Source organism: Pyrus communis, chromosome 12 (genome assembly GCF_963583255.1).
Source record: "Pyrus communis chromosome 12, drPyrComm1.1, whole genome shotgun sequence".
NCBI classification, from domain to species: domain Eukaryota; kingdom Viridiplantae; phylum Streptophyta; class Magnoliopsida; order Rosales; family Rosaceae; genus Pyrus; species Pyrus communis.
In genome coordinates this window covers 8,178,441-8,193,380 of record NC_084814.1, presented here as the reverse complement: position 1 = coordinate 8,193,380, position 14,940 = coordinate 8,178,441, and the positions used below count along the sequence as shown (strand labels likewise).

The window sequence follows — 14,940 nt, the reverse complement described above, 5'->3', positions numbered from 1 at the left end:
TTTGAGGAGTTGCCTTTAGGTGGAAAAACCAACCCTAAAACACAAAGACAGACTATTCGCATTTTGTAGAGTTAACCCACAATAATTGACATCAACGAAAACGAAAGTTTAAAAATGCATGTTTCAATAATGTAAATTGCATTCATTTAAGGACAATACTTGAGTCCTGAATAGTCAGGACCCTTCATAATGCCCAATCTACATAGCACAATAAGAATTTAACATGTGTAATTTTTTTTTCAAAAAATATCCAAACCTCGTTCACGCTTCGAAGCCCAAAGGTTAACGGCTTCTTCTCCCAATGACAGAGGACTTCAATCGTCCTTCTCCCTCTCGCTCACACTACCTCTCCCTCTCTCTCTCTTTATCTCTCTCTATCTCTCTCTGACTACCTCTCCTTCTCGCTTAGACCACCATCCACCCAGAGCAACATAGCGAACTCCAAGCAACAACGATGACGAACAACAACAACGATCATCCACCTATGCGCCTATCCAGAGGATCCATTCTCTACTGTATTTGATGGTATGTTTTCAGTTTTATATGATTTGAATTTGCATTCAAAATTTTGGATGGTTATTTTTCTTCACTAAGCTTGTGGCTTTGGGTTTGAAAATTGCAATATTTGTATTGAGTGGGCTCTATTTCGTCCCATATTGAGATGCAACAAAATAAAAGCAAATGAATAATGGAGAACATAATTGAGATGCAACAGAATAAAAGCAAATGAATAAGGAAGAGCATATTTCATGTCTCTGGTATTAATGTTATGTTGCAGGTTATAGTGAACAAAGAACCTACAAGATTAGATAGTGAGTCATTACCTAGTGATGAAGATGATTTACAAGGTGCAAATTCTTCACCTACTGGTCATCCTAAAGCCATGATGGTTCTTTGGGACCTCCTCAGCTGAATAAAAGCAAAGAAATAATGGGAGATCTAGAACATGGAATGGAGTTTAGTTCTAAAGAGAGCGCATACGATTATTACTGCAACTATGCTAGAGATAAGGGTTTTGATGTGAGGAAGCATCATTGGAAGAAGAAAAAAAAAAAAAAAACCAATGCGGGTATTGTAACAAGAGTAACTCACACTTGTTCAAGACAAGGTTTTCCAAGAAAATGACGAGCCAGTTAAAGGTACAACTTATACTCAACCAGTTTCAAGGGTCGATTGTCAAGCCCACATGACGTGCCTTCTTAAAAAGAAAGAAAAATTTAAGATTGTTTCCTTTGATGCAAATCATAATCATGCTTTGGTTCGAACCCCTGTGAAGCACATGTTGAAGATTAATTGTAAGATGTCCCAAACTTAAAAGGCGCATGTCGATAATGCAGATAAGTCAGGAATACCAATAGAAGCAACTATGGAATTGATGAGCAGAGAAGTTGGTGGGTGAGAGAATCTTGGGTTTCTTAATAAAGATTATCGAAATGAGATGTTGGGGCTATATTGCAATATTTTTCATAAAATGCAAGTGAAGGACTCGTCTAGTTTTTACTCGGTGCAGCTTGATAAAGATGATATGATCACAAATATGTTTTGAGCAGATTCACGTTCAATAAGTGATTATGGTCTCTTTGGAGATGTCATTTGTTTTGACACAATGTATTGGACAAATGAGTATGGTAGACCATTTGCACCAATTATTGGTGTTAATCATCGTAAACAAACAGTAGTTTTCAGTGCAGCTTTGCTATATGATGAAAGTGCTGATTCTTTTTCATGGCTATTCGAGGCTTTCTTGGAAGCAATGTCTAGGAAGCAACCAAAAACCATATTGACAAATCAACCTGCTGCAATGGCTGAAGCAATATCAAAAAATTTTAATGAATCTCACCATCGCTTGTGCGTGTGGCATATTTATCAAAATGCTGCCACAAATTTGAGCCATGTGTTTAACAGGTCAAGTCAATTTTGCTTCTGATTTGGGTACTTGTTTATATAAGTATGAGGATGAGGAAGAATGGCATTATGGATGGAATGATATGATTGAGAAATATGACCTCAAGGGACATAAGTGGTTGAAGGATTTATTTGCTATGAAGGAAAAATGCGCATTAGTATATAGGATACATACTTTCACTGCCAACATGATGAGTACCCAACGTAGTGAAAGTATGAATAACGTGTTAAAGAAGTACTTAAAACCAAGTCACATTCTTTTGCGTTTCTTTGAGCATTATGAGAGGCTTTTAGAAGATCGACGATATCAGGAATTAATTGCAGATTTCAAGATGATACAAACACACCCATGTTATTAATTAATGTTGAGATGTTGCGACATGCAGCGGAGATTTATGCCCCAGAAGTTTATAGACTATTCCAAAAGGAGTACATGTGTATCCTGAATTACAATATATACAAAGTTAGCAAGTCTGGGATGATATATGAGTACAAGGTAACTTATAATGGCAAACCTCAAGAACATTTTGTGAAATTTAAAGCTTTAATAGAAGGAATCACATGTAGTTGCATGAAGTTCAGCTTTGTTGGGATTTTATGTTGTCGTGCATTAAAAGTGTTAGACAAGAAGAATGTGAAAAGAATCCCGCATGATTACATTTTTAAAGTGATGGACAAGAGATGCAAAGGGTTGAAGCATAACTAATTATTGTGGAGGTGAGGGTAATGGCCATGCTAAGGAGTCTATGGGGAGGCGTTATAGCCATTTGTGTCATAATTTTTGTGAGATAGCATCCTTAACAGTAGAACATGAGAAGTTCACAACATATGCTCATGAGTGTTTAGTTGATATGCTAAAAGGTTTGGAAGAAATGAAAAAAAAAAAATTGTCAAGAAATACATGTACTAATAAAATATCAGAAGGTCAAGCTTCAGTACGAAAAAGTGGAGCAATTGAGCAAGAGGGTCAAATTTTAGATGGTGAAAGTGTTGCAAGTAAACTAAAAGGTCAAGCTTTTGATGGTGAAAGTGGTGCAAGCGAGCATAAGGATTTCTAAGTCCTTGTTGGAAGAGGTCATTTCATCAGCCTTCTTGGCAGAGTGAAGTGTTACCACGCTTGGCACATTGAAAGCTGAGTTTATTTTATGATTGGATATTCGTAAACACATTTTAGAGTTCGGCATTGCGACGGCTGAACCACATTTACAATCAAGACATTTATCTTTTTCTGAGTATTTGTGTCCATACAATCTGGTACTAGTTTGGCGTACTTATATTCTCACAAATATAATTACTGAGGCCGAACCCAGCGTCGATGATTCGTGAACTTAGAAGAAACTAGCAACCTTGTCTTCAGGTTCTAGAACCCAAAGGCCCAGACAAGTTCCTCCCTCAGCCGCACTTGCAAGATGCAGAAGTTAGCAGCACATCCAACACAAACATCAACATTCATTTTACTCCCCGACCAAGTTCGACCGACGAGTTAGCACGCCCCGCATTCGACCAAATGACGCAGTTACCTTATTAATTACTCAGCATGCGCGACACGTAGGCTAGGTAGTTTTTAGGGTTAACAACTGTACTTTACTTATGCTGGTGTCAGCCAGCACAGCTCGATTCAAAGTTCAGGTGAACATTCCGGTTCGGAGTGTGTCAAGATAAGCCAAAGAGACGTTTAAACTTGAAAAACAAAGATGATCACACCAATTTCGTGTGTGAACTACCAAGAATTTATGCTCATTTCGTATAATTTTTAACATGGATCAATTAGTCAAGTCATTTCCAATAGCATCAATATTTCTTGACAAACCATTTAAGTAATGCCATTTTCTGTATAAATGGCTAAGAACAGCTTAAAAGAGAGAGGTCGGATAGTCCAAATTCTAAAAGAAGGGGAAAGCCATATTCTGGTAGAAAAGAATATCAGTCTCCACTTGAGAAAGGAAGGTTATCTGTATCTATTTATAGAGATTTAATCTCATAAACTACAATTACAGAATAATAAAGATATATAAGAACTTGTTTAACTCTAAACGCGACGTGTTTGGTTTAGATCCCTACTTTATAAATGACATAATAAAATGTGGTATCCCGAAATCACATGAATGCAAGGTTCTAAAAGAGCTTAGGCATTAGCTGGGCAGCAGATTAGGGCCTAGTCCCTAGGCAGCTAGGTAGGGGCCTAGACGGATTTAAGTAAATTAATTAAATATCGTATAAATAAGTGTTTGGTTATATTTTAAAACTACATAATTTCAACCACTTAGTACTACAATCTAGTGGTATTCTTTTTCACTTGTATGCGAGAGTTGTTAGGTTCGATTCTCGCCAAATGCAAAATTGAACCATATTATTATGGCAAACTCATTGTAAGGCTTAGCCTAGCCTACTGTCTCACTCCTTTAGCATAAATATTATCATTTATAAAAAAAAATAATAATAATTTCTTTAGGATATATAAACTAAGAAATAGAATGACAAATATATTATAAAATATTAGAACATAATGAAAACATAAGGAACAAACATATAATGTGTGTTCATCTATGTAACATCACACATCACCCAGAGGAGTGGATCCTTTAAGCCTTATATGTATATTCCCATCTCTACCTAGCACGAGGCCTTTTGGGAGCTCACTGGCTTCGAGTTCCATCGGAACTCCGAAGTTAAGCGAGTTCGCGCAAGAGCAATCCTAGGATGAGTGACCCACTAAGAAGTTCTCATATGAGTTCCCAGAAACAAAACCGTGAGGGCGTGGTCGGGGCCCAAAGCGGACAATATCGTGCTACGGTGAGGACGTCAGGCCCCTAAGGGGGGTGGATTGTAACATCACACATCGCCCAAGGGAGTGGATCCTTTAAGCCTTATATGTATATTCTCATCTCTACCTAGCATGAGGCATTTTGGGAGCTCACTGACTTCGGGTTCCATCGGAACTTCGAAGTTAAGCGAGTTCGCGCGAGAGCAATCCTAGGATGGGTGACCACTGAGAAGTTCTCGTGTGAGTTTCCAGAAACAAAACCGTGAGGGCGTGGTCGGAGCCCAAAGCGGATAATATCATGCTACGGTGGAGTCGAGCCCGGGATGTGATGGGGGTCTAGGCCGGGATGTGACAATCTATGTATTTAACAAGTCTTTTATAATTTATGAAAATAAATAAAATGCAAAATAAAAGTTATCTATTTTCTATCTAAATGAGAGTTGCGACCTACGCTGGTTATGGAGGGTGCCTAAGCAAGTATAGGCGTCATTTCTTAATTTTCAAACGCCCTAGTGATTAATCGGGATGGTGACGCCTAGTGATTAATCAAAGCGGTGACCAGCTGTGGTGCTAGACGGAAATTTTTAAAACAGTGTATGAATGTAAGAGTAGAACAATGCTCACCCCAGTTCTTCCAAGTCTACAAAGATTCAAAGCACCACAAAAAAACAATGACAACGTAAGAGGAGTAAGAAAATGACCAACATATATGATCCAAGGTAAAAAAGTAAAATACTATTCGAAAAAATTAATCTGGAGCGACACGAATCAAATAACACCTCCAAATCTGTGAATTGATCGTGACCCCGAGTAATATACTCAAATAAGTTGATGAACAAGGACTAATATGACATGACAGAAGCCCATAATAAGAGCAGAGCAGAAAATCCAGTCCACTCAACCTTGCCGGAACCGCTACCGTCATTTCCCGGTGTTCCTACAAACATTAATCACAATATTAAAACACCATATGCTAGATTTCACATTAAATTTACGACTTGGCTAACTGCTAAAAATTCATAAGATTTTTTTATTTTCAACTCAATGAAAAGGTATGATGACATTACCGTTTGACTCTTGATTGATGCCCAAGAAACATTCCAAAATATGTGGAAAATAAAAATATAAGGTTTAATATCAATTTATTACTTTGAAGTTTCTTGAATTTTTAACATTTCATATATCAAGTTTTTCGTCCAAGTCTAATACTTAAAATCATAATTCTGAGTTCCACGTGTCAATCTGGCATCATACCGACATTAAAAATATTAAAAGTTAAAAAAACTAAGAATATATATACATATATTTTCTTGCTTTTGAAATTTCAATAGGGCAGTAAAACTTGGAGGCACCAACAAAAGTTAGCAAATTACACTGAAACACATGGCACGTCCAGGTGAAGTGCCCTTAGAGTTAGACCTCAGCCACCACTCATTACAAAACATAAAAGTTTGTAAAACAGGGATAGGGAGAGTAACTTTCAAAATAATGCTATCTTACGTGACATGTGAAGTAAAAGTGTAATCGTGCCATATAAATAGATATTTTTTAAGATATTTTAATTGTATGTATAACATTCTTCTTCTTACTCTAATGATTATGTTATCTAATGACACTTATCATTAGATGGAAAAAGTTATAAATTTAAGTCCTCTGAACCATACTTGTTGAATAAAAAAAAACAAACTTAGCAACCGAGACAGACCAAACAAAAACTCTTTCTCAACACTCATAATTATCATTGACTTTGAACTCAAACCGCTATTAACATATCGAAAAATTAGTTGGTGTATGACAAGGGTGAAACTTTGATAGCAATATCTGATTACGACTAATTTTGGGTTAAAATATTCTTAAATATTTCCTCCGGTTCAAATTCGTAACTGAAATTCCAAAATCTGAAAAAAAAAAAACTGGATAGGAATCGGAATTTATTTAATATTTCCTAATCCGTTCAGAAATTTCGAAACTTGCATGACTCTTGCATACATTTAAACTATACTTATTGACTTTGTATTTGTAATACAATATACTGAAATATGTAACTGTTTTATTAATTACAATTCCCTTGAAGAGATTAAATACAAAAAAAGAGAATTAGAGAACTAAGTAATTTTCTATTATGTAGAGAGATAACTCGCATAATTTTGAAATTCCGACATAATTCTATTTCGAAAAATACTGAATTTGGCAACTGTAGGAACACTCCGAAATTCCAATTCTGAAATTGAAAATGCAAGTGGCCCTCTACCACTGCCGCGGAGAGAAGTGTTGTTCTTGCACCATAGCAGGAGTTTAAACTCTGTCGGCTCCCTAATCTAACATCTAATCTATCAAATCTATGGTTTACCAAAAAACAAATTCTGAAATTGAAAATGATATGCATTTCCTATACTTATTGGATTGGAATTAAAATCATGTATTTCCGATCCGATCATCAGACCTAGTTGTATAGGGATGCCTTAGCGCAGTTTATGATCTCAGTTTTAAACACACAAGATTATCAGCGATTAAATACAAATCCCATCTCTGCTACCAGAATTTTAAATTACCCAATTGAATTTTGAAATTTAAATATTGATATAAAACAATTTGTGTAACTATGATAATATGAAAGAGAAAAGTTTGGTACCAGGGGTTCCAGGTGTGGATTCTGGTGTAGGAGCACCTATGGCAGCTGCCAAAATCAAACCACAAAAACATATTAGTTCAAGATCTGAAACGGGCGAGTTGAGAAAATCCAAATTAAACAAATGGCGAACTGAGCAATAGTACCTTTGCATTTGGCGGTATCCATTGATTCGCCGCAAGCGGTGGCGATTCTGAGACCGGAAGTGGCGTTGCCGCCAAAAGTCTCAAGGAGTCCGGGAGTGAAAAAGAGGTTGCAGAGACACACAAACTGGGTGGCCACCGCCTGCTTGATGGCGGTGCAGCAGTTGGCAGCTGGCTGAGCTGTGTTCTTGAGGTAGTCAGCGCAGGGCACGAGGTCCTGAGCACAAGCAGGCGTCGTTTGACCGGCTGACGGTCCGACCAAACTTGCCATGCCTAACAACACAACCACTGTGGCCATCGCCAACTTGGAAATGCTATAGCTGCCCATCTCTCTCCCTCTCCTCTCTCTCTCTCTAATAAATTGGGAAGATGGGTGGCTTTACTAATTTTTTCGAATGCCGTGTGAGGCTTATATACAGCCGTTGTCACTTATTCAGCTTTATGGTTTGAGCACAAGGAAAATATTATCCGAAAAAACGGACGCGCCATTGTGTTACTAGAAGGGATTTCTTAAGAGTTTTTTTTCAACGCAATTGCTTGTAATCTTCAAAATTGATAACCAACGTGCAAAGGTGATCCACAAATGTATAGTTCAATTTCGTTCGACTTAAGTTTAACTCTGATAAACTGAAACATAACCACTACATAACCTTTACTTAATAGCTTTTATTTCATAAATTAGTCTCATATTTACCCACTTTTGAGAATAGTGGTGCAACATGATATGCTTGAGTTGATGCAAATTTTTTATCTGTGATAACCGAAATAGATTATGAGGTGATTATTCTTTGATTTGGGGCAAGTTGATGTACATTTTAGTCCTGATGCAACTACTATTGTCAAAAGATGTGATGACATTGTCACCCACATTTTTTTTTTAATCAAAACCACTCACATTCTTTATTGGAGTAATGAATGCAAAAGGCTTATCACGAAAGTAATTAAGAGTACTTATTCTTCTGCTAGCAATTAAATGTATGATTTTTCCTAACTCAAGTTTCACTTCTACCAACAACAAAACCAAAAAGCAAAAGAGGAGAAACTTGACCAATAAGATGCTACCAAGTAGGAGGTAAATCACGAGTTTTCGATTATGAAATGTGAATGCAAGACTTGAAGGAAAGAAAAAGTAAAAATCCTCGTCGTTTTCGTGCTAGAAATTGAAGACACGCATTCGCAAGTCGACGATGACCCGTTCATAATTTCAATATTTGACGTTGCGGGTCGCATCAGCTAAACATAATTTCGTCCCCAACTACTTATTTTCTGATGGATCCATGTGACATATGGGATAACAAATGCGGTCAATGCGGTCAATGAGGACTCTGAGATGGAAATAAATGGCAATGACAGATAGTTGTTTGTCAGCTAGTAGTGGTCAAGTTGACTTCGTCAACAAGGAAAGTTATGCAAAAATAAATAAATAATAGGAAAAGTTAGGTTCTAATTCTTAATCGTGACATTTTCTTGGTAAAAACTGTCTTTTAAACTTTTTATCGAAGTCTTGAGTTATTTCCACATCACCATTTTAGATTATTTTATTATAAATAAGAATTTAATTGAGTGTTTAACTCCTTGAGAAGGGATCCCTTTTGGATCCCTTCCATCAAATCCACCATATCAAAAGATCCGAGTCCTTGAAATTTGATTCAACGGCTGTAAATAGGGGTCCCTTTTAAAAGGTATAATAATTTTAGCCGTTGAATCAAATTTTAAGGGTTCAGATCCCTTGATTTGGTGGATTTGGTAGAAGAGACCCCAAGAGGATACCTTTCCTAACTCCTCTATTTCATGCAACTAATTATCATCCTATATTAATTACTTCTTCAATACAATTTAATTCCTAAACATTTTGTTTATTTTTTTATTCCACCAAAAAAATTAAAATAAGTGGGAAATGCTGTAGGCATAATTTAGTGAACAATTATGGAGGCTAGAAAGAGAGAGAAAGTGCAGCATAGAGAGAGAAAAGAGAGATGCGTAATTGTGATGTGTGTTCTATTCTACTCCATTATGCCTTTATTTACAGTAGTAAGGAAGGCTAATTCCTTACCCTTTTAGGATTACAACTCTAATAGAATATTAACTACTAAGAGGAATATTCAAAGATATCACTAGATACACTAGGATTTACACAATCACATTCCTAATCTAATAAGACTGCAACACTCCCCCTTGAGTGTGTAAATACTCAACTAAATGGCGCATCAGGTCATTAGCGATGAAGTAAGTACAATTGATGAAATTGTCGGCACAATGAGCGAATACGAGTCTCAAATCAACGGAAGAATGCATAAAAGGTAAAACTCACAAAACCTTGCTCTGGTAAAACCCAAGGTGGGAGAAAAACCCATAGGCTAAGGAGAAAAGTGAGAAGTTGCATTAAGTCAAAACTATACATCTTATGAATGCAAGTAGAAGAACTCACAAGGGTATGATCAGCCCAAGATGGGTGCCTCGCCAGAACCTAGTTAGGTAGCAAAAATCCAGTGGGAAAAATGCTCCTAATTGTAGGGAGAAAGAGTACATTAAGATCAAGTGAATATACTTCTGAACACTCCCCCTGAGTTTGATAGAACTTCCAAATGAGAACTACAAGCATTACATATGAATAGTTAGGCATACCAATTACTCGGACAAGTTTCTGGAAGGTTGACTTCGGTAATGACATCGTGTAGAGGTTAGCAAGGTTATCTGGGATCGGCTTGCATGACTTCAATCTCCTGATGCTTTGTTGATGTGATGTAGATGCAATATGTCTTGGTGTTGACTTCGTTGATGTATCATGTCTTGGTCAGATGGATACATATGGCATAGTCTTCATAGATTGTCGTTAGGATTCAACGATGGATGAAAACACAACAAGTACTTTGAATATACTTAACAAGAACTCCTAACCATGTCTCATGTGTGGCGTAGTGAAGTGAGGTGAGTCTTGGAACGATTCGAAGATTTCGCAACTAAGGTCATATCGTAGACCTCCAAGATATTGCAATATCCCTTAACGGTAAATACATAACCATTTGGGGATTTTACCTTGTGCGGGTTTGATAAGTAACCAGCGTCAACATAACAACAAGGTAAGCATTATTCCGAGGATCAGGGGGTTTGATCCGCTCAAGATGCCTTGGGATTTGCCTAAATCCGTAATACCTTCAGGGTATATCTTTAATAATAATTCAATGGTTGCTTGTAGGCATAGTGTTGCATCTTTACTAATAGAATAACAGCGAAGGAGATGTCATGTCTAATACAATGAGCTAAGTACAACGAAGCGCAAAGTTTAACTTATATATGGAATTTCAGATTCTATAACTTATTCAAGGGTTTCATTTGCATATAACGTATAGACGATCACTACTACACTCAAAGGTAATAGCTTCAGGGTGTAGTTCGACTGGTAGACCAAAGTACCGTCAGAACAATACTTGAACTTCATGTCAAGGCATAAACGAGTTTTCCCAAGATCCTTCATCTCAAATTCCATCTTCAGGTGCGAGGCATAAGCTTATTGAGATACTTAAAGAAGACACAAGCTTCTATCCTAGGTTTTCATCGAGTTCAGAATTTGGAAGTGATTTGTTATAGTGATGCAAAATTGGGTAAGTTTTCATATTAGCTGGTGGTTTAGTCTCATGGAGAAGTAGAAAACAAACCACTAGAGTATATAGGTTGTTTTGAAGCAATGAGGCAAGGTATGTGGTTAAGAAACCTGATTAGTGACATGAAGATAGTGAGAAGTGTTGAAAGACCAATTAAGATTTTTTGTGACAATACCTCAGTTGTATTCTTTGTAAGAATAACAGAAGGTCAGAAGCTCCAAGAATCATGGATATTAAGTATTTGAAGCCCGAGAAGAAATGAGAAAAGGAACTGTCGATTTGGAGCATATTGGTACTTATCACATGGTTGCAGATCCATTGACAAAAGCATTACATGTAACAACATTTCAAAGGCATTTTGCCAAATATAGGAATACAAACAATTATAGATCATGTTTGAATGTATGAGTAAGGTAATTTTCCACTATCTTAAGTATATGTTTTGATTAAAAATTGTGCTTATAATATTCACTTGTATTACATGATGTAATTCATTTGTAAAAGCTCAAGACTAATCGGATACATGTTCATGTTTCCATTTTGCATAAATAAAGTATAAAGGATGACATCTGCAGTGTCATTATTGTTTTGTCAAGCAACGTGGGAGTTATGCTTGCAGTTGAAGGTCTTCTTATTTGAGTTTTCTCTAAATATCGTCTCATTTGGATTTGATTAGTTTGTGGTTTTGCAAGGGCAAAGTTCTACCCACCAGCTCTTATCATCTCACTTGTAGTCCCTCATTACTTAACTATCTATAGTCCACGGAGACAGACACAGACAGTGCCTACATTACACACACATAGACCAAACTGATAAACCAACATCAGTTGTGATTGATTCTTCTGAGTCTTAGTCCTATTTTAACAAGGACAACAAAGAGGACACCCCTAGAGAAGACAAGTCATAGTCCTAGCTTGTTTAGCCTGCTTCTAGTTCTTATGTAATTCTGATTGTATTCTAATCTCCTAATCTTGTATTGATTAGTTTTGTATTCCTATAAATGTTAATATAATCCAACTCTCCCATTATTGAGTTGAGTTTACAAACATATTAGATTACGTTTTATGGTATTACGAGCCCAAATCTAACGACAACGGTTCAAGTTCAACTTTAATTTTTTTATTTTTTATTTTTAGTTTTTTTTTTACAGATATGGCATCCTCCTCTACTGTTGCTGCTTCCATTCCCTTGGTAACCAACTTTCTCACAATCAAGCACGATCGCAACTACTATCCTCTATGGCGTGCTCAATTTCTCTTCTTCTTAGAAGTCATAATTTGCTCTCTTGTGTCACTGGCGACTGTTTCTGCCCTGCTACTTTTCTCCTTGATGCCAACAGCAAAATCATCAACAAAGTCAATCCTTTATACAACGAATGGATACAAACTGATCAGATGATTCTCTCATGGATTACTAGTTCTCTTTAAGTTTTTTGCTATGATCGTCAACAAAACTGCTACCTCTGCCTGGTCATCTCTCCAAGAAAGATATGCTACTACGTCTTAGAATCGTATTATTCAGATGCGCACCGAATTGGTGAATACTTCTTGTGGTGATCTTTCCATCGCTGATTATCTTAACAAAGTTAATGTCATTGCCAACAATCTTGCCTTCTCTGGGTCTTCCATTTTAGAATCTGATTTAGTTGCCATTATTATGAGCAAAGTTAGTCTTCAATATGAGATAACCGTTGCTTCTGCATAGGCCCGTGACATTGCTATCACTTACAACGCTCTAGAAGCTTTATTATTGAGCACCGAGCAACGTCACAATGCTTTCTCTCTTCCCTCAAATGTTGGCATTTCCACATTTACTACTAACCATGGTGGCCGTGGTAGCTTCCGTGGTCTTGGTGGTCAGTTCCGTGGTGGTTGTAGCGGTGGTTACTCCCGTGGAGTTAGTTTCTCACGCAATTATACCCCTGACTCAAGTTTCTTGAAGGCTTCTTCTTAACATGTAACCCCTTTCTACAGTAATTCATCATCCTCTAATGGCCTCCTTGATTCTGCCCCTGCTTCCAACAATCTTACTTTTTGTCTTCAGGTTTTTCATCCTCAGGACGCATCCAATGTCAAATTTATCAACGCTTTAGTCACTTGGCTATCGATTGCTTCAATCACCTCAACATGTCATATGAAGGACAGGTTCATTTGCCTTGTTTTCAAGCATATATAGTTGCATCCTTTTCTCGTGCCTCTACCACTGCTCCTTCTGTTCAACAATGGCTTTTTTATTCTGGTGCCAATTCTCACATAACCAATGACGAGGTATAATCATGGAACCGACCACATTCGTGGTGTGCATGGTGGTCCAGGTTTGCAAATATCCAAAATAGGTGATTCGTATCTTAGAACTAAATATGCTTCCTTTTGTTTGCCAATACTCTATTGTCCTCAAGCCTCCGCTAACGACATCTCCTTCAACCATTTATTTTTTTTTTTTATGATAATAATTGTTTCTTTACCTTATATTCCAAGTTTTATCGTGTGGAGGATTCATGGACAGTGAAGACTCTTTTACAATGCCGGAGTAACAATGGACTCTAGCCATGCTGTCCCTTTCATCCATCTCATGGTGTTTTTGCTTTCCTAGGTGAACATGTAACTAATGCTTTGTGGCATTCTAGGCTAGGCCATCGTTCGTTTTCAATTTTAAAACATTTAATTTATGCAAATAAGTTGTCAATTCAAGACTCGTTTTCCAGTCAATTTTGTCCCTTAGGTAAAAGTCATAAGTTACCATTTTCTTTATCTCCTTCTATGTCTTGTTCTCTTTGGAATTAATTCATTATGATGTTTGGTCTTCACCATCTCTGTCTGTTTTTGGTTTTAAATATTATGTTGTGTTTATGGATGATTGCTCTCGTTATACATAGTCTCACATGTATAATGAACACGGCATCTTACATGTTTATGGATGATTGCTCTTTCCTTTCAATTTTTTTTTTAATGAACACGGCATCTTACAACGTCTCACATGTCCCCATCACCCTGGACAAAACAATTTAGCCGAACGTAAACTTCGACACTTGGTCGAAACTGGACTTACTCTCTTAGCTCAGTCAGGTTTGCCCACTTCCTGTTGGGTAGAAGAGTTTCACAGTTCAAATTATATAATTAATAGGTTGTGTACTCGTATTTTACAACATATTTCCCTTTTTGAAAAATTGTTTCTTAAAGCTCTTCAATATATGTTTTTAAGGTTTTTGGTTGTGCATGTTATCCTTATTTACGTCCATATTATAATAATGACTTACAATTTCATTCTAAACATTGTGTATTCTTAGGATATTCATTCACCAGTTTATAGGTGTTTGGATCCCTCTAAGGGACATGTTTTTCTTTCTTAGCATGTTGTGTTTGATGAAAACAAGTTTCCACATCAAGAATCCATTGTTACTTCGTTCTCGTCACTCTCTTCGCATGCGGATCCCGTCTTTGCAATTGAGATAACCACCTAAATTGTCCTTGCCCTACTGTCTACCCACAACTAGCTGCACTGCCTAAGCCTCTAAGTGTCCTAGTCGAGCTTCCTAATTCCTTTGCCACCTAGCAGTCGTACCCCCTGCTGGTTTATACCATAGACCCAAGCCAACATCTCCTGTCTTTATAGCCCAGCCACCTACCTTCACCCCTTCGGCTCCTAATCCCGTCCTTCCCTCAACCCTGCCGCCTCATGCACCTTCCTCTGTACCCATTTCATCTACTCCCAAGGTAAGTAATTCGACTCATCCAATGGTTACTCAATCCAAGGATGCTCTTGGTAAATCTAAATATGTTGTTATTACTATTGTTGATCACAACTTGATTGAGCCTACATGTTTTAGTCAGGCTAATAAAGTTTCAGAATGGCGCATTGCTATGACTGACGTGTTCAATGCCCTAAAAGGAATGGCAC

At 37.1% G+C, this 14,940-nt stretch overlaps 1 protein-coding gene and 1 pseudogene across 1 annotated transcript; one reads left to right on the top strand and one right to left on the bottom strand.

The window, feature by feature from the left end:
• Positions 1 to 454: 454 nt before the first annotated feature.
• On the top strand, positions 455 to 2,996 carry LOC137709991 (protein FAR1-RELATED SEQUENCE 5-like; annotated as a pseudogene).
• A 2,383-nt stretch (positions 2,997 to 5,379) lies between these two features.
• Positions 5,380 to 7,844, bottom strand: LOC137711321 (non-specific lipid transfer protein GPI-anchored 7-like). Its single transcript, XM_068450550.1, has 3 exons — positions 7,445 to 7,844; positions 7,302 to 7,346; positions 5,380 to 5,606 (listed from the first exon to the last, which is right to left on the bottom strand). Exons 1-3 carry the CDS (start codon positions 7,767 to 7,769, stop codon positions 5,512 to 5,514), a joined length of 465 nt encoding a protein of 154 aa, XP_068306651.1. The 5' UTR covers positions 7,770 to 7,844; the 3' UTR covers positions 5,380 to 5,511.
• Between the last annotated feature and the right edge of the window lie 7,096 nt (positions 7,845 to 14,940).